General features: G+C 43.5%; 3 protein-coding genes across 3 annotated transcripts in view; 1 reads left to right on the top strand and 2 right to left on the bottom strand.

Annotated features, from left to right (window-relative positions):
• Positions 1-613, bottom strand: part of NUP85 (nucleoporin 85) — a 70587-nt gene extending 69974 nt beyond the window's left edge. Inside the window, exon 1 of the mRNA XM_042915959.1 lies at positions 520-613. The gene's annotated coding sequence lies outside the window, so the exon portion shown is untranslated. The remainder of the gene's footprint in view (positions 1-519) is intronic.
• Positions 393-17144, top strand: JPT1 (Jupiter microtubule associated homolog 1). Its single transcript, XM_042915974.1, has 5 exons — positions 393-591; positions 9721-9863; positions 10193-10290; positions 11202-11220; positions 16877-17144. Exons 1-5 carry the CDS (start codon positions 536-538, stop codon positions 17023-17025), a joined length of 465 nt encoding a protein of 154 aa, XP_042771908.1. The 5' UTR covers positions 393-535; the 3' UTR covers positions 17026-17144.
• Positions 2165-18914, bottom strand: part of ARMC7 (armadillo repeat containing 7) — a 39521-nt gene continuing 22771 nt past the window's right edge. The window contains exons 3-4 of the mRNA XM_042915972.1: positions 4576-4674; positions 2165-2570 (exon numbers count right to left, since the gene is read on the bottom strand). Coding sequence (XP_042771906.1) covers positions 2551-2570; positions 4576-4674 — 119 coding nt within the window. The 3' untranslated portion in view covers positions 2165-2550. The remainder of the gene's footprint in view (positions 2571-4575; positions 4675-18914) is intronic.

Below are 18914 nucleotides of genomic sequence, written 5' to 3'. Positions count from 1 at the left end.
TTTCATCCCTTAAGGAGCATGCCCTTACTATCTCACCATGAGTAAGGCAAGTAAGTGAAACGGTCAAGACAAATCTGCCCTGGGCTTGGTGGGGGCTGACCGAGCTTTTCCCTCAGTCAGGTAACTTTTTTAAGTGACAGTGAGCACAACTTGTGCCCAACGCTGGGCAGGTTTGTCCTTTGTCCAATCATCACCAAGATTTGGGGGTGGGGGAGGGGGAACTTCCATAGACCCACCCTGACCAGGAAGGGGGCGGGTTTAGGCCGAGCAGGGCCACCGCAGCCCGTCGGGGTGCCGCCCGATGCTTGGCACTTAAGGGAACCAATAGGAACGAAAAGAGCTATTTGAATTGGCCAATACAGGCACGGTGGGGGCGGGTTCTTTTGAGCCTTATAAAGGCTGCGGCCCGGGAGGCAGGCGGTGGCGGAGGCTCCTGCAGCGGTTGCTGGCGTTGCGGTGCAGAGCTGCTCTGCGCCCCTCGGACCCGACCCTCAGCACTCTGCTCCCACGCCAGCCTACCTCGCTCCTCGGCACCATGACCACCACCACCACCTTCAAGGGAGTCGACCCCAACAGCAGGAATAGCTCCCGGTGAGGCTGCGGGGACGCCCCCGCTCGGCGCGGGGCTCGAGGGCAGGGAAGGCCGCCGTCCGGCGGGGCCACGGGTGCAGGGCGGCGGGTCGTTGGCGGTGACGTGCCCTGGCTGTCGCGCTCGTGCCCGGCCGGGCGGCGGGGCTCGGCGGTCTGCTCCGTCTTTGTGCCGTCGGGCGAGCCCGTCGCGCCGGCCCCGCCCGACTCCCGCTTCTCTCCCATTCATTCCTCCCCCGGAGCGAGGGGTCGGTCGGGGAGGGCCGGGGCCGCTGGTCCTCGCAGTGCTGCGGGCTTTCGGTAGTCAGGCCAAGCGGACAGGGTTCGTTTCCTTCCCTTTGCGGTGCGGCTGACCGGCCCCAGGGCGGTGGTCTTGGCCCCCACGTGCCGGGGCAGCCCCCGGGGCGTCCCGGTCAGGCCCCATTGTCCCACCTCTGGCCACGCGCTCTTGCCTCTGGCCCCGGGCAGGTGGCGGTCCCCCCCCCCCCCCCCCCCGGCGGCCACCCCCTTCGGCCGCAGCGATTGAGTCTTGCGGGCGCTTATCCACTGGGGCCCGCCCGGCAGGTGGCATTTGTGGTCGGGCGGGGCTGGTCATCGCGACCCCCACGCCCGTCCGGGACCCAACCGTCAGCCCTCTGCGAAGTGCTTCTCCTCTGCTAACAAAGGAAAGACCCCTGCTCTTTCCCCTCCCGCGCCCACCTCCGAACGCGAAAGGGGGGCGAGCCTGTCCGAGTGGGTTTTCTGCGCTCAAACCTTCGGACCTCGGCCTTTGCATCCCACCTCTTTCCCTCCCCCTTTTGACGTTTGTCAAACGAGTTCTTCCCTGGCCCGGGTTCCCTAGCAGGAGGAGGTTTCCTGTTCTTGGGCGGGGCCGGAGACATCCATTGTCTCTTCCGTACTATCTGCACCTGGGATGCCGGGGCCTTTCTGGCCACAGTCGCTACTGCATTAGGGGATGGGGGCACTGGGTGTTTGCACTGCGATCCTTTTCCAAGCCCTTGCCTGACTTGGTGGAAGGGTTTGGAACCGGCGGAAGGTGTCCACATTGTCTCGGCTAATTGCACACTGTTCTCTTTTAAGACGGGATACAGGCATCTCTGGGATCCTGCTCAGGGCTTGTAGGAAGCTTAGATTCCACTTTTTCTAGGCATCTATTCTTCATTGATCACGACCTGCAGTCGTGTGCGGCCAGCCTGGGGGTCCTGGGCAAGTGGCACAAAGGGAGCCATTTTGTGGGGCTAAGAAGACAGCCGTGAAATAGCAGTGCCTCATAGGGGTTGGAGAACTTGGGGACAAAAAGCTGGCCTCAGCAGCGAGGCTTAGGCGGCAGGTTGGAAATGACACCCCTTTTCAACTCATTCCTTTCCCTTATACAATGTAGGAAAGTGGGAAAGATTTAAAATAAATTAGTGGGTCCTGGAAGGTTGGGGACCTTGAGGAGGATAGACCTACAAAAATACTGGTCACTCCCTCTTCTGTTGTCATTCTTGCAATGAGATCATTTTTTTTGCCGAGGACACTGGAACACGCCGAACCTTTCTTTTTGTGCCATGCGGTCAACTTTCTGCTGGTGAAACTGTAGTGACTGGAACGTGAAAATTTATACATTATGTAAAAAAAATCAGGTTTCATCTTTTGGGGTTGAGTGTAGTTTAGTGCTTCATAAAAAATTTCAGTAACCAGGTCAAAGGAATCCTCATGCTAGTTTTTTGATATGGATATTCGAAATGTGAGACCAAATGGTTTTGGGTTCTGCAGAATAAATGCTTTCATTCACCTTTTGTCATCAAATTCCCTCCAGTATCGTGATCCTAGGACTGGAGCTTTGTCCTTTTATTTACTTCCTACCTTTACTTCCTCTGTAATCTCACCTAATTTTCCTTCAGTTGTTTCTGCAGTAACATTCTTCTGGCTCCATAAGCACATTGTAAATTTAGTCTGAGACGGGATGATCTGCAAAGATCACATGGGAACTCTGGCATCTAGAGAAAGAAGAAAGAAAAAGTGATTTTTGTTTTTTTTAATTGTTATCCGTGGTACATGGGTCCATTTTTGGTGAGTCTCAAGTAGGTAATCCTGGTTTAGTTACCCTGTGTGGTTCAGAAAGAATAGGAGAAACTTAAAAAATAAAATTGGAATAATTTCTGTCTTATGATCCAAATCCTTTGTTTGGGGATGTCTCACTGTTACAAACGGGCTTTACAACACTGACGTCATCGGAGTAGGGAGTAGGTATTACCTGCTCTTGCAAGAGGAACACAGACCTTTAAAAAGTTGGGTGCGCAGAGCTTTGACTTTCTTTTTAAGCCGGTGTTTGGGCACTAGTGTCTTTTTTTCTTTTTTTAAGGCCAAAAAATACTTCCCAGACCATTAGGGTTCTGGAGATTTTCATCTGGCTAATTCATGAGGGTTTAATTACGATAAAGGAAAAAAAAAAATCATTCTAATCTCAAGGGAGCAAGTGAATTTTGATTTTATTGACTCTTTATTGATTTGGGTACAAACAAGGGATAAAAAACCTGGTTGCTTCAAACTTTAACATGAGAGAAAGCCTATTAAGAATTTATAATACACCTTTAATTATGATTTAAACCATTTAATTAAGCAAACCTAAAATTATCAACTTTATATAATGTATGCCTGAATACACTTATCTTAATTCATATAATGAAATTAATCCAAGTGGATATTTAATATCTAAAACTTGAAAAAAAAAGTAGAGTTATAAATATTTTACATGTTACCAAAAACACAATGGGTCCCCAACCTCCCCTCCCCCACCACCTCCCCGCCCGAGGGGGAAAATAATGACATTTTTATTTAGTGCAATTTCTGTATTGAATTATACTGTGGACACACACAAATCTATGATCCAGGGGAGGACGCTAGAGGACCTACAGAAGAAATAGAAGACACTCTAAGATTGGAAAACATGGAAACTAATCAAAGCACCAGTACATAGGTGTGTAGGAAAATGAAAGAGAAAATGGCCTTCTGTGCCTCCTGTATTTTAGCGCGTTGAGCACTTCTGTGCTGGCCAGAGACTGAGGATTTGGGTTCTGGTCCTCGTCACTGTCAGTTAACTAATGTTGGACAATTTCTTCAGAGGCTCTGGAGGCTTGACTTTGTGCTCTTTAATTTTTTTTTTTTTTTTTTTTTTTTTTTTACATTTATTTATTTTTGAGAGACAGAGTGAGACAAAGTGAGAGTGGGGGAGGGACAGAAAGAGAGGGAGACACAGAATCTGAAACAGGCTCCAGGCTCTGAGCTGTCAGCACACAGCCCGATGTGGGGCTCGAACCCACCAATCATGAGATCATGACCTGAGTTGGAGTCAGACACTCAACCCAACCGACTGAGCCACCCAGGCGCCCCAGACTTTGCGCTCTTTAAAATGAGGCTGTTGAACTAGACAGAACAGAGCCCAGCAAACAATCACCCAAGGGCTAAATGCAGTGGGTACCTGATTTTTACATTTATAAATGGTTGCAAAAAAAAGATTCATTTCATGACTTTGTGGAAATTATAGGAAAGTCAGATTGCAGTGTCTGTAAATAAAGTTTTATTGGAAAATAGCTGCACTCGTTTGTTTGCATGTTGTCTGTGGCTGCCTCTGTGCCACATGACAGACCCCAATAGTTACAAAATACTGCATGATCCACAGGCCAAAAATATTTACTCTTGGGCACTTCACACCAGAAGCCATCCTTTCCTCCGTGTTCTACCTGGTATTCTTCGAGCCTATGGAGAGCTCTACTAGTCTGCTTTATGGAGGAGGTTGAGGTTTAAGAGATGGGCCCGGTTTTGAGGGATGCTTGAGGAAAGGGTGGAGAGTGCTCTAGGCAGGAGTAAAGATGGGAGTAATACCCCAAAGTGGAGATAAACCAGAACTGTTCTGGGGAACAGTGAGAAAATGACTGGATTGGTGAAGAAGATGGTAAGAACTAGATACGGTTGAGAGGCCATGTTGATAGTTTGTCACGTTACCTTGCATCTCTGCTGGCTTGTGGGTAGCGGCCACACGGGAAGAAGAGGCAGTGTTAGGGAGTCCAGGCCAGGATGTCAGCAGAGGAGCCACGATTTCTGCTGAAAGATCCAAGGGGACACGGATGTCCACAAATGATCACATGCAGTGGCCAGTAGGAAAATTAGTACTGTCAAAAGAAAGATTGTCAGGGAGGGGAGCTTGGACTTCCGCTCAGGTCACAATCTCACGGTTGGTGGGTTCGAGCCCCACATCAGGCACTGTGCTGACAGCTCAGAGCCTGGAGCCTGCTTCGGATTCTGTCTCTCTTTCTCTCTCTCTCTGCCCCTCCCCAGCTTGTATGCTCGCGCGCTCTCTCTCTCTCTCTCTCTCTCTCTCGCTCTCTCTCTCTCTCTCTCTCTCATTCTCGCTTAAAAAAATGAATAAATGTTAAAAAAAATAAAGTTAAAAAAAAGAAAGAAAGATTGTCAGGGAATTCCGGAACCCAGAAGGAGTCTTTGAAAGAATTTTAGATTAGTGGCAATACAGAAAAATATGAAGTATAAAAAAGGACATTGAAATTCACCTGAAATCCTATCTGAGAGCACAAACCCTGGATGCCATTGTGGTGTGGGTACTTCTCAGGCCTTTATGTCTAGTTGTGATGCTAATAGCTACGACTGCTGCCTTCTAAGCACAGTATATTGGATATTCTTAGAATAGTCTTAGGAGGCAATTACTACTAACCTCTTTTTGTAGAAGATAAAAGCAGGGGCCACTGGGTGGCTCAGTTGGTTGAGCATCTGACTCTTAATTTCACCTCAGGTCATGATCTTAGGGTTATGGGATTAAGTCCATGTTAGGCTCCATGCTGAGCATGGAGTCTGCTTAAGATTCTCTTTTTCCCTCTTTCTCTGCCCCTTTCCTCTAAAAAACTGCTGTCTCTTTTAAAACAAAAACAGAAACAAAAGAACATTAGAAGAGAAAAGCAAAACAAAAGTCAAGCAGTTTATCTAAGATCACACAACCAGATAAATTTATCTCTGTACACGTCATTTTATGTAACACGTCATTGGGCTTATGTTTGTCTTCCAGTGTTTTTCATTCACTGTGTTTTGGGTAACTTTTCATATCCACTAATGAAGGTAACTCTCACCCTAATGTATACAGCTTTCTGTTGTGTGGACATGCTTTGATAATTAAGCCTTTGCTAATGGACAGTTAGGGTATTCCCAAATTTATTTGTAGATGAACATTTTTAAAGGATTTATATACAAGGATATAAATCCTTGTATATATATCTGGTTATCTAATTAGGGCAATTTCTGGAAGTAGAAATGCTGGTTCATATAAAAAGCAAACAGTTGACACATATTATCAAAATGTCCTTTAGAAAGTTTGTACAGGGACACCCGGGTGGCTCAGTCTGTTAAGCGTCTTGACTTCAGCTCAGGTCATGATCTCACGGTTCGCGAATGGGAACCCGAATCAGGCTCTCTGCTGTCAGCGCAGATCCTGCTTGGGATCCTCTGTCTCCCTCTCTTCTGCCCTTCTCCCACTGGTGAGTGTGCGTGCTCGCTCGCATGCTCTCTCTCTGCCAAAAATAAATATTAAAAAAAAATTTTGTACAAACAAAAGTTTGTACAAATGTGGTCCTAGTCTTGAAGAAAAGGGCTTTATTTCTAAGTACAAGATGAAAGCCAGAAACTGAAAAGATGGACGAATTAAACTTGGCAAAAATACACATAATCAACAAAGGATAACATCACTAGTATATGAAATGCTCTCAAAAAATAAGTAAAAGAGGGTGCTTGGGTGGCTCAGTCAGTTAGACATCCGACTCTTGATTTCAGCTCAGGTCATGATCTCATGGTTCGTGGGTTCAAGCCCCATGTGGGGGCTCTGTGATGACCACACGGAGCCCACTTGGGATTCTCTCTCTCCCTTTCTCTCTGCCCCTCCTCTCCCCTACCCTCTTCTCTCTCAAAATAAATAAATAAACTTAAAAAAAAAATACATAAATTGAATAAATAATTTTGCCTAGCTGGAACTTACTTTGGTAAATAAAATGAGTGAGGGATGTTTTGTTTTATCAAAATGATTAGTCAGCCCAATGCAGTTTTTCCCACTGATCTAACATTTACTCCAGTGGCAGTCATTCTGAGAGAGAACCCTTATCTTGACAGAATTCTGAGGAGAAACTGGCAAACTCTTCATTGTGGTAGGAATTGTTAATGGATTCACTCATTAAGTGATAAAACATACTTAGGGGAGCCTGGGTGGCTCAGTCGGTTAAGTGTCTGACTTCAGCTCAGGTCTTGATCTTAAGGTCTGTGAGTTCGAGCCCCGCGTCGGGCTCTGCTCACAGCTCAGAGCCTGGAGCCTGTTTGTGATTCTGTGTCTCCCTCTCTCTGCTCCTCCCCACTCGTGCTGTCTTTCTCTCAAAAATACATTAAAAAAAATTTTTTTAACATACTTAAAAATCAGATTTGAACAACTCATTAGCAAGCTTGATCCTAGTAGACATATAGAACATTAACAAATACACATTCTTTTTAAGAGTATATAGATTTATAGAATTGAGTACATATTAGGCCATAAATCACATCTCATCACATTTCAAAGGATTCGTATCATACAGACTGTTGTCTGTGTTGTAGTTAAAAACTAGAAATTAATAAACCAGAAAGACCCCTGTGTTTGGAAACTGATACATGTACTTCTAAATGATGTATGGGTCAAAGAAGAAAATAATGGGAAGGAGAAAATATTTAGAGTGGAACAATAGTTAAAAAAACAAAACTTGGGATGCCTTTAGAAGGGGCACTTAGGAAGGCATTTATGCTGTGTTTAATTTTTCCTTTTCTTATTTTTAAAATTTATTTTTATCTTTTTCACTGTTTTAAAAAGTTTAAATTTTAGTTGACATGCAGTGTGGTATTGGTTTCAGAAGTCATTGATTCAACACTTACATACAACACCCAGTGCTCATCACAAGTGTCCCCCTTAGTACCCAGCATCCATGTAGCCCATCGTCCCACCCACCTCCGTCAACCCATAGTTCTCTATCACTAAGAGTCTCTTGTGGTTTGTTTCCCTCTTTTCTTTTCCCCCCCCCTCCTCTTCCTATATGTTTCCTTTTCTTTTCTAATATAAGGAGCTGTGTTTGCAAATGACAACTGTTCTTTATTTGGAAACTTGAATAAAATGGACATCCTCCTAGAAAAATATTTTTCAAACTGACTTAAGAAGAAATAGAAAACCAGACTACTCCTGTCTCCAGTAATAGAATTGAATCCTTAGTTAGAAAATTTTTCCTTCCATAAAACCATCTCCATTTTCTATGTTTTGAGCAGTGACAGGACAAGTTAAATTGAGTTCTTCCAGGGATGGGACACATTGGTCAAGCCAAGCAGGAAGCTTTGGAAATGGACAAGTGCTGGGTTTCCTTGCTGAACCGAAAGCTATAGAGTCCAAAGGTGCCTGGTTATCGAACATTCTGTGAATCGTAACACCAGTTTCTCATACGGACTTCCTCCTTGTGGCTAATTGTTCATGTTTACTAGTGAGAATACTGTGGTGCAAGTGTATAAATGGGGCTCGCTGGCGATGCCTAGATAGGAAGAGACTAGTATCGCTCTCCATGGGCTTCTAAATTGGTCAACTTAACTTTTATATGTATAATCTTCCATTTTTAATTTTGTTGAAAATAAAAATGGAAATGCTTTCTGAATAAATAACAAGATATGCTTCTAAACTTTTTTGCAGATACATCCAGCTGATCCTATTAGGCAAGGTCTGTTAGGTCTTTTGCCATTATCTAAAAGGGGACGTCAGCCAGGCTGTTATTTGTGATAACTTTCAGGCTTTTTCAGCTGTCTTCATGTCGGAAGTCCTTACTACAAATATTATAAAACAGCATTTTGTATCTTAACATCCAGTGTTGAATTTTTAAAAACTTTCAGTTTTTTAATTGAGAATAATATATTAGTCTCAGGTGTACAACATAGTGATTCGACAATTCTATACATTTATGAAATGCTAACCACGATAAATGCAGTCCTCATACAAATTTATTATATTCTTGACTGTATTCCCCATGCTGTACTTTTCAGCCCCATGATGTATTTATTTTATAACTGGAAATCTGTATTTCTTAATCCCCTTTACCTGGTTCACCCACCTTCCTACCTGTCTCCCTTCTGGCATCCACCAGTTTGTTCTCTGTGTTTGTGATTGTTTCTGGTTTTGTTTTTTTAAATGTTTTGTTTATTTTTGAGAGAGAGAGAGAGAGAATGAGAGGGAGTGCGTGCACGTGGGGGAGGGGCAGAGAGAGAGGGAGACGGAGAAGCCAAAGCAGGCTCTGTGCTGTCAGCGCAGAGCCCGATTCAGGGCTCACACTCACAAACCGTGAGATCATGACCTGAGCTGAAGTCAACACTTAACCGACTAAGCCACCCAGGCGCCCCATTTCTGTTTTTTTTGTTTGTTCATTTGGTTTTTTAGGTTCCACATATAAGTGAAATCATGTAGTATTTGATTGTTTCTGTCTTATTTCATTTAGCATCATACCCTGTACATCCGACCATGTTGTCTGAAATGGCAGGGTTTCATTCTTTTTTATGGCTGAGCTGAGTAATATCCATTTTCTTTATCCATTCATCTATCGGTTGACAGGTAGGTTGCTTCCATATCTTGGCTATTGTAAATAAGGCCGCAGTAAATGTAGGGGTGTATATATCTTTTCAAATTAGTGTTTTTGTTTTCTTTGGGTAAATATCCAAAAGTAGCATTACTGGATCATATGGGATTTCGATTATTAATTTTTTCAGGAAACTCCATACTGTTTTCCACAGTGGCTGCACCAGTTTACATTCCCACCCGCAGTGCACAAGGGTTCCTCTCTCTCCACATCCTTGTCAACACTTACTTCTTGTCTGTCTGCTACTAGGCATTCTGACTGATGTGATCCAGTGTTGACTTTATACCACAACAGAATCAGTTCCCTTTTCCCATTAGCAGCTCTCTCTTGGAGGGGGTGGGGTGGGTGGGTGGGTAGGAGGAATGAATGGGTGAGGGAAATGAATTTGAAAGGTGTTTGAAAACATTTATGCTGAGAAATGTTTTGGCATGATCTGAAATGGATGTTTTTTGCCATTACTCCCAAGGGTTTTGCGGCCTCCAGGTGGTGGATCCAATTTTTCATTAGGCTTTGATGAACCAACAGAACAACCCGTGAGGAGGAACAAAATGGCCTCTAGCATCTTTGGGACACCTGAGGAAAATCCCCCTTCATGGGCCAAGTCAGCAGGTACTGCTTATATGTGTGACCACTGATCAAAGGTACAGACCCAGCACGAATAACTACAGTTGGTTTTGTGCTGAGGAGCAAAATCTAGCCCAACCATAATGAGATCAACAACAGTTAAGTCTTGTCACTGGAGGAAAGCCTGGGAGAGGGGTCAGAATAGCGATTGAGGTCAAATTGGGCTATTTGGTTCCTCTGTAGAATTTTTAAGCTCTCACTTAACCTGTTTGCTCATTTTTTGATACAAGACTAACACGAACATCATTCACAAAAGAAGTGTTTTGCTTTCAGTCTTTCTGTCATAGTCCTTAAGAAAGTATGTTTTAATTCAGGTGCCAAGTCTAGTGGTGGCAGAGAGGATTCTGAGTCATCTGGACCCCAGAGAAGGAACTCTTCTGAAGCAAACTCTGGAGACTTCTTAGATCTGAAGGTCAGTGTGACAACACAGGGTTGGGGGGGAAAGAAAGGCTTTGAGGTTAATCCGGTTTGGAAACTGACTTCCTTCCTATTGTAATAAGAGCTTCAGTTCTGTCACTAGAGCCTTACATAGAGGTGACTAGGGAAGGGCCTGAGGCCATACTGGTGCTGGAAGATCCATAAAGAGAAAAGTCAGAAAACTGAAGTGACATGATCTGGGTTGGTTCACATCCCTCTTCTACCAGTTGGATCAGTCTCTCTCTTTTCACTATCGATTTTGGGAACTTCTGGATCACACTTCCTACCTAAGTGGTATATAGTAGTGTGTGTGAGGTCAAAGACCTGACGAACGTTGCCCAGTTGTTCTGAGCTGAACTCGAGGAGACTGCAACCTGGGTGTTATCATCAGTTGTCTGCAGAGGAACATGATCCCAATGTCCCCAGGCAGGTGTCTGGAAACCTGGTAGGGTGGCCTCCTAAGTAGGGCCCTCTGAGCACACAGTGGTGTCAGCCATCCCAGTGTGGAACCCTCTTAACGGACTTTGGAATTTATAGAGGCCCCTCAACAGCTAGATAAGGAAAAAGGAAAGGGAGCATGGAAAAATAAACTTACCAGTTTCACATTCTGATAAAAGATCCTCTGAAATGCTAATTGATATTAGGCCATCGGTGTAAATGTTAAGGTTTTTTTGGTGTGTCGGGTATTGCTGGCACTGGGGCAATTTGTCATGCAGCAGTTTTGTATAGCATTGTCCCAAAGTAAGTATAAAGGTTGTAATATAATTGTGTTGTGGCCTGACCCTGAACTTGACTGCATCAAAATGAACTTCCACGTTTGGTTTCAAATAGTAGCCTCTCAGAACTGTGACTGCTTTATTTGTTACAAAATTAAAATCTGAAGTAAAATTTTCTTTTCTTTTCCAGAGAGAAGGCGACATTCATGGTGAGTCCTTCTGAAGTACACATTTCTGGTTCTGTAAATGGTTTTAGAATAGAGCGGAATTTTTCTTGAAATAGTGTCTTGGGGAGTGAAACCTGGCTTTGCCCCAAGGGCCAGCACAGCATACCCTGGGTGGAGAGCAAAGAAACACAAAACTGGGAAGTTAGCAAACATGGCCACGTGTGCGTCCGCCGCAGTGAGAGCAAGGCCGGGAATGCACAAGAAAGGAAAAATGGAGAGTCCTTCACAGATATGTGTGCAGTAGTGGGGCTGGTGGGTGTTCCTGTTAATGAGAGCTTTTTAGTAAAAGGCTCTGGCATTTCAAGCTTGGCACACAGCATTTAATTTACAAACTTTGTTTGATTTTACACTGAGGTGCTTATTCAGCAAGACGTCGGCAACTCTGTGATCTTGTGGCTGATGATTTAGGAGGCAGATATAAATTTTCATCCATGTTACCAATTATATGTGGAAATGAGCTATAATCATTTCTTTAATGATGTTAAGTCTTTGAAGTATTTATTGGCACTTCCTTAACAAGTGCCAGAGAATGACTATTGCATGTAACGAAAGGCGTAAGTGTGTCGGGCAGCAGGAATCAGGTGAAAGTTGACTCGGTGAAATGCAGCAGTCAGAAGGCCCTCTGGTCCGGAAGGAAGACCATTACATTTTGTGAGGCAGTCTTCCCGTGAAACAAGTGTTGAGGAACCAGACTCCTCTTCTGCCCTCTTACACAGCGTTTCTTTCTTTAAAAAAAAAAATTTTTTTTGACGTTTATTTATTTTTGAGACAGAGACAGAGCCTGAACGGGGGAGGGGCAGAGAGAGAGGGAGACACAGAATCCAAAGCAGGCTCCAGGCTCTGAGCTGTCAGCACAGAGCCCGACACGGACGGGGCTCGAACTCATAGACTGCAAGATCATGACCTGAGCCGAAGTCTGATGCTTAACCGACTGAGCCACCCAGGTGCCCCACAGACAGCGTTTCTTGATGGACACGGTGGGAAGAGAGTCTATTGGGCCTTTGTGAGCGTTACCTGGGTTCTTCCTCCGTGAACAAATCACTTTCTCACTGGATTGAAGATGTATTAGTTATTGTTCATGTCCAGTGTGTTCTGTCTGAAAAGACTCTTCCGGAGGTTAAAAAAAAAAAAAAAAAAAATCTTGAAGTCTTTTCAGTTCTGGTGCTTTTCATATTCTGAAATACTTCCACTAGGAGACCTTACTTAGCAAGAATTAGCTAATCCTTAGTCACTACTTTTGGGCAATGGATATAGTTACGAATTTGGGAAGCCTGGAGAAGGATGAGAGGGCCTTGATGGAATTATAAACAAAAAAAATGTGTCACTTGACGTGCTACTAGTAATTCTCTCCCAGCTCGGTTTTTTTTTCAGATTCTTCAGGTGAGTAGCACACTCATGAAATTGTCATGAAATGACAAGGGGCACAATGATTCAAGATCCATCTGGGGGAGTAGAGGTCAACCCCGATTCTGTTGCCAAATTTACTTCGAAGCCAAGCTATTCTGCTTGGTTTAAGATAGATTTGGTTTGGATATAAGGAAGATTGCCGTTCTCTCTTAGAGAATTAAACCTAGGGATGGCTAAAGGGAGCAGTGGGAAATCTGCAGCAGAGGGAGTAGGTCCGCAGAATTTAGGTACAAGTCTTTCCTGCCTTTAGGCAAGTTAGTCTGCTGCATCTCTTGCTGTTCTGATTCTTTCACCCTCGTAATGAAGCACTTTATCATTTATCCTGACGTAGGTATCTGTTCAGTGCCTTGTTGATTTGCCAAAGAAGAAAGACAAGTCAGGAGTATATTAGATGTGTATTATGGTGAAGTGTTTGTTTAAAGTCCCATTTTTCAGTCATTAGATTCAACAAGCAAAAGCTTTCTCAGTCAATCCTGTATAAGTTTCTAAAGCCTCTCAGTTCCTGTACTTATTACTTCATTACAGACTAAGGGAACGTAGTAACAGACTAGCCTCTGTTCTTTTTGGATGGAGCATTTCTGACTAGACAAAGGAGCATTTATTTATTAAAAATGTTTATTTATTGGTGTGGGGGGGTGTGGGGCAGAGAGAGAGGGAGAAAGAATCCCAGGCAGGCTCTGAGCTGTCAGTGCAGAGCCCAACGCAGGGCATGAACTCACAAACCATGAACTCATGATCTGAGCTGAAGTCCAAAGCTTAACCAACTGAGCCACCCAGGTTCCCTGACAAATTTGAGCATTTATTTTTTTTTTAATTAAAAAAATTTTTTAATGTTTATTTTTGAAAGAGACAGAGCATGAGTGGGGGAGGGGCAGAGAGAGAAGGGGATACAGAATCTGAAGCAGGCTCCAGGCTCTGAGCTGTCAGCACAGAGCCCAATGTGGGGCTTGAACTCAAAAACCGCGAGATCATGACCTGAGCCAAAGTTGGATGCTTAACCGACTGAGCCACCCAGGTGCCCTGACAAAGGAGCATTTAAATTAAGGCCTACTGTTGTGTATCCTCCATATGTGCTTTTTTTCTTTTTTGGCGAAGACAAAACAGTTCCTTTAATAATGAAAGACGGGGGATACCTGGATGGCTCAGTCTGTTAAGCATCAGACTCTTGATGTTGGCTCCAGTCATGATCTCATGGTTTGTCAAATCAAGCCCCGCGTCAGGCTCTGCACTGCGAGTGTGGAGCCTGGTTGGGATTCTCTCCCTCTCCCCCACTCTCTCTTCCCCTCTCCTGATCATGCACGTGCTCTCTCTCAAAATCAAAACAAAACAATAACAACAAAAAACTTTAAAAAAAATAATGAAAGACAAATATAAGAATGGTAGGTGTGAGCTTGATTTATCCAAAAATCAGTAGGAAATAAATGATCACGGTAGAGCTGCAAGGTAATGTTTTGTCCTTTAGAAGTACTCCTAACTGCTTGATCCAGGCAGACAATGGATACCTGTGAGAGCCTGTGCAGCGGTGAGGCCAAGTCCTAGTAGCAGCAATGAAATTGCTTGAACTGATAGGCTGGCTGGCTCAAGTGGAACTCGTGCCCCGTATTTGTCCATCTTGGATTGTTTCAAATCATGGGTTTGGGGGTTTTGTTTGTATTTGTGGTAAATGGGACATATTTTCCTAGGTTATTCACGGGACACTTATCAGAAGACTTGGGTTCTCAGTGTTGATGCATTTAATCCTGCTTCCCGTGCAAACAAGAATGTAGCAACAGGAAATTAAGGCGTGACCCTTTCTCACCAAGCTTTAAGTTAATTATCATGAGGGCTATCATTCTGGAAAGCTCCATACTGATTTTTACTTGTAGTTCAATACTATAGAACATCATATGTGTTGTTACTTCTATAGAATGTTATAAAAATTCTTTTTTTTTTTTTCAACGTTTTTTGTTTTTGTTTTTTTTTTTTATTTTTGGGACAGAGAGAGACAGAGCATGAACGGGGGAGGGGCAGAGAGAGAGGGAGACACAGAATCGGAAACAGGCTCCAGGCTCCGAGCCATCAGCCCAGAGCCTGACGCGGGGCTCGAACTCACGGACCGCAAGATCGTGACCTGGCTGAAGTCGGATGCTTAACCGACTGCGCCACCCAGGCGCCCCAAGAATGTTATAAAAATTCTTAAAAGGAAATGTCAAAAGCAGCAGTAGCATATTTCTGAGATTTTGTTGAGTTTCTCATTGAAGACTTCTTCCCCCTTGGACTTCTCGGTATCAGTTCGCTAAAACTTGGTACAGGTGCTTTTAGGAACATGAGCTTTTAATGGTTAGTCTTTGGGGAACTTAAAGTACATTTTTTCAAAATTAGAACTTTTCATCGGTGTCAAATATGAGGGCCATATGAATTTCTTACATGGTATAGATCATAACCAGTATTTGTTTCACTGCTTCCAGGGCTTTGGAACACCTTAATCTAGGGGAGGAGGGAATAAATGTCTTTAAACCTTAAGGTAGTTTTCTCCCAAGTTTTATGAATTAGTGTTTGGTTTCTTACACTAAAGTTGCCTTTGTGTGTGTGTGTGAGAGAGAGAGAGATTGAGGAGAAAAGATTTTATTCTATTTTTTTTTTTTTTTAGCATTTATTTTGAGAGAGAGAGTACATGCATACATCCAAGCAGGGGAGGGACAGAGAGAGAGAATCCCAAGCAGGCTTCACGCTGTCAGGGCAGACAGAGCCCATCTCGGGGCTCGATCTCATGAACTGTGAGATCATGACCTGAGCAGAGATCAAGAGTTGGGCACTTAACCAACTGAGCCACCCAGGCACCCCAAGAAATTTTATTCTAAAAATTTTTTTAAATGTTTATTTATTTTTGAGAGCTACAGAGCACAAGTTGGGGGAGGGGCAGAGAGAGAGGGAGACACAGAATCTGAAACAGGCTCCAGGCTCTGAGCTGTCAGCACAGAGCGCAATGCGGGGCTTGAACTTGGGAACGGTGAGATCACGACCTACGCCAAAATCAGATGCTCGATCGACTGAGCCACCCAGATGCCCTAAGAGATTTTATTCTAAAGCAGGTGTGAGATTATGCAACTGAATTGAGACCTGGCATTTTACTGTCCCTTTGGACTTTGAACAAAGACTTCCATATTTTGGAAAATGCCTCATTAAGAATATATATTTGTTGGGAATTTCACAGATTAGTGAATCATCAAGCAGTCTCTAGGATGCTGGGTAATAGTACACTAATTCTGAAGCCTTTATCATGGAAAGTACCTAGTTAATATATATGGGAGTGATCTAATTAATGGAGATACTACTAATCAGTAGGGGAAAGGTAGACTCTAATAAATGATGTTGGTACTATGAGTTATCTTTGTGGTTAGAAAAAGAAATCAGGCTCACCTAGTAATCATGGAAATGTAACATGAAACAGGAACGAAATAATATTTCACCCATCAGTTTGGCAAATTTTAAAGTGAGGTGGTTATCAAATGATGGATGTGCAAAGGTGTACGGACAGCATAGTCTGACACGGGTTGGGGGTGGAACGTGGCACAGCCCCCTCTAGGGAGGGCGATGCATAGCGTCTGTTCAGATTGAAGATGGTCGCCCTTGTTTCCCCGTGGGTACCTTTGCCAGTCTATATACATTCCAACTTTGTTTGGAATGGTTGGGTCGGTTCCAGTTTTCATGACTAGTACAGCTAATGCAGTACTGTATTATATCAAATATATTGAATCATGTGATAAAATACTATAAAGGAGTTACACAGGGTAAATTATGACCATGTGTATAAATATGGGTAAATTTCTGAGTATAAAAAAAGGAAGTTGGTATCAGTACAACAACAACAAAACCCAGAAGTATATATTATCTGTTGGGAATAAAGTACACTTATAAGTAAGTATAACAGAGGGGCTAGAATGGACACAATTCCGAGTCAGAAGAAGAGACCCACACGGAGGTGGACTTCTAATTTAAAATACTACATCTTCATATATTTGTACAATTTAGAAATGAGCACACACAGAAAAAGGCCTGGGGACAAATAAGGCAAAACACTAAGTGGTTAGTTTTGGGTTGCGGGAACATGGGTGAATGATTCTTGTCTTATATATCTCTAGGTATGATTTAAACCATCCTCCAAAAAAAAAAAAAAAAAAAAATCTTAAAACTCTCCATCTTTCCTAGAAATAGTTGCTTAGTAAGCCTGAACCTCCTTCTGTTTTTCTAGAAAACGTGGACACAGATTTGCAGGCCAGCCTGGGGCAGAGCGAGGAGAAGCCCGTGCCCGCTGCCCCCGTGCCCAGCCCGGTGGCCCCGGCCCCAGCGCCGTCCCGAAGAAATCCCCCTGGCGGCAAGTCCAGCCTCGTCCTGGGTTAGCTCTGACTCTCTTGAACTCTGTCGTTTTATTTGTTTGTTTTCTCCATGCTTGTGAACTGCACAACTTGAGCCTGACTGTACATCTTTTGGATTTGTTTCATTAAAAAAGAAGCACTTTATGTACTGCTGTCTTTTTTTTTTTTTTTTTTTTTTTTTTTAAGAACAGGTTTCTCTTTATCTGTCCTGATTCCTCCGGGTCTGTAGGCCATGGCATGAGTGTTTTCTAGTAGTAGATTGGAGGGAAAGTTTTGTGACACTTAGTATGGTGTTTTTAAGAATAATCTGGTTCCAAATGTGTTAGAGGATCTTTTGTACTGAGGTTTTTAAAACCCTTTTCTTGTCAGCTTTACTTGGGTTTACCAAGCCTTGATTGGGCAGACCAGTAAACAGTCCACAGGCATGTTCCTTCAGGCCCCCAAACACAGGGTTGTCTTTATGCCAAACCTACTCATTGTAGCCCTACCTTGTCCGTGCCCTTTGCTAAAAGCATCTTCCTGTGCCATATGGAACAGTAGAGGTCTGTGCCTCATGCCTTGCTGCCTGCAAAGCAAAAACAAAAACAAACAAAAACTGCCTTTTTAATTTTTGAACCTTAAGAAAAAGCCAGATACTAACTCAACTAGCTGATGAGCTGAGCCTGCTGCTGTCTTGCAGAGGAAGGCTTCGATGTGCACTCAAACTGACAAATTTCCAAGTGGTAAAGCAAGCGAGGGCGGTGGCCACACAGAAGTGGGTCTTCGTCATGAACAGACCCCAAGGGGGCAGTGCTCTTCTTAGATAACTTGAAGCCGTGTGCATGATGCTGGTGCTTGACCATGAACTGAAGTCTCATCCTTAACATGTGTGTTGTACTTCACAATCCTGGACTGTTGCTCAAAGTAAACAATGTGCAAATTTGGAACATCGTGTCCTGTGTCATCTTTTTGAGATCGTTTCACTGTTCTACCTGTTCAGTTGCTTTTTTCTTTACTATAAATCCTGTTGCCCAAGAACCAATGAGTCACTAAAGTTAAAAGACTATTGGAAGGCCCAGAGAAGTAAGTGGGCTTCTCTCAAAAGAGAACAGGTTTACAGTCATAGCAGGAGTTCAAAATGCCAAAAAGATAGTTAACTGATACCTGTGCTAATACAGGGATACGGATAAATGATAAAATATTTATTAGGTAATATATTTTAGACTCTTCTACCCACTCTCTGTGCTGGGCAGTAACATGTAAGTTTTTAAGTTCTCTCCTCCATCAAGGTGCTTCTCAATGGTGGGTGGCTACAGAAGAGCACTCCAAAGGAAGGGGAGGAGGATCTGAACAGACAGAAGAGAGGAAAGCTCTTTGCGTTCAGGCAGAAGGTTCCAGATCAACATGCTATATTTATATTAAATGTCCAAATTGGGCATTAAGACTTGGCTTTTACGTCTAGCTGCACTACTACTCAACTGTGTTCTTTAGGCTTGTCATCTTGGATCCAGTTTCCTATCTTAAAAAGTAAGACCATTGAGACGATGAGCATAACCACTGGCTTCATTTGAACTATTGGGACATTTCTTTGGGAAGAATAGATTCAGGGGGTGTAAAGCTTTTCTCCCTTAAGGTGCAAAGAAAGCATTTGCAAAATGGAGAATCAACAGCTTTGATAGAGGATCCGTCTGATTTGATGAAAACAGGTTAGCTCTGCAAATACTAGCCTGAGTTATGGTTTCTATTGGAACCTCTTTGGAGGCAGGGAACCTGTCTGCACCCTTCTCTAATGGTGGGGATCCTGGAAAAGAGATGTCCCTGATTTGTGTCACACTTGTACCTTGGCTTTAAGTTTTTATTTTTTGAAGATAAGTGCCTAATCAAAATTCAAGTGTTGTGAGGGAGGGACAGCTCTGCCAATCATTCAGATACTAT

The sequence above is a fragment of the Panthera leo genome, chromosome E1 (genome assembly GCF_018350215.1).
Source record: "Panthera leo isolate Ple1 chromosome E1, P.leo_Ple1_pat1.1, whole genome shotgun sequence".
NCBI classification, from domain to species: domain Eukaryota; kingdom Metazoa; phylum Chordata; class Mammalia; order Carnivora; family Felidae; genus Panthera; species Panthera leo.
The sequence above is the reverse complement of the archived record's forward strand: the minus strand, read 5'-3'. Positions and strand labels throughout refer to the sequence as shown.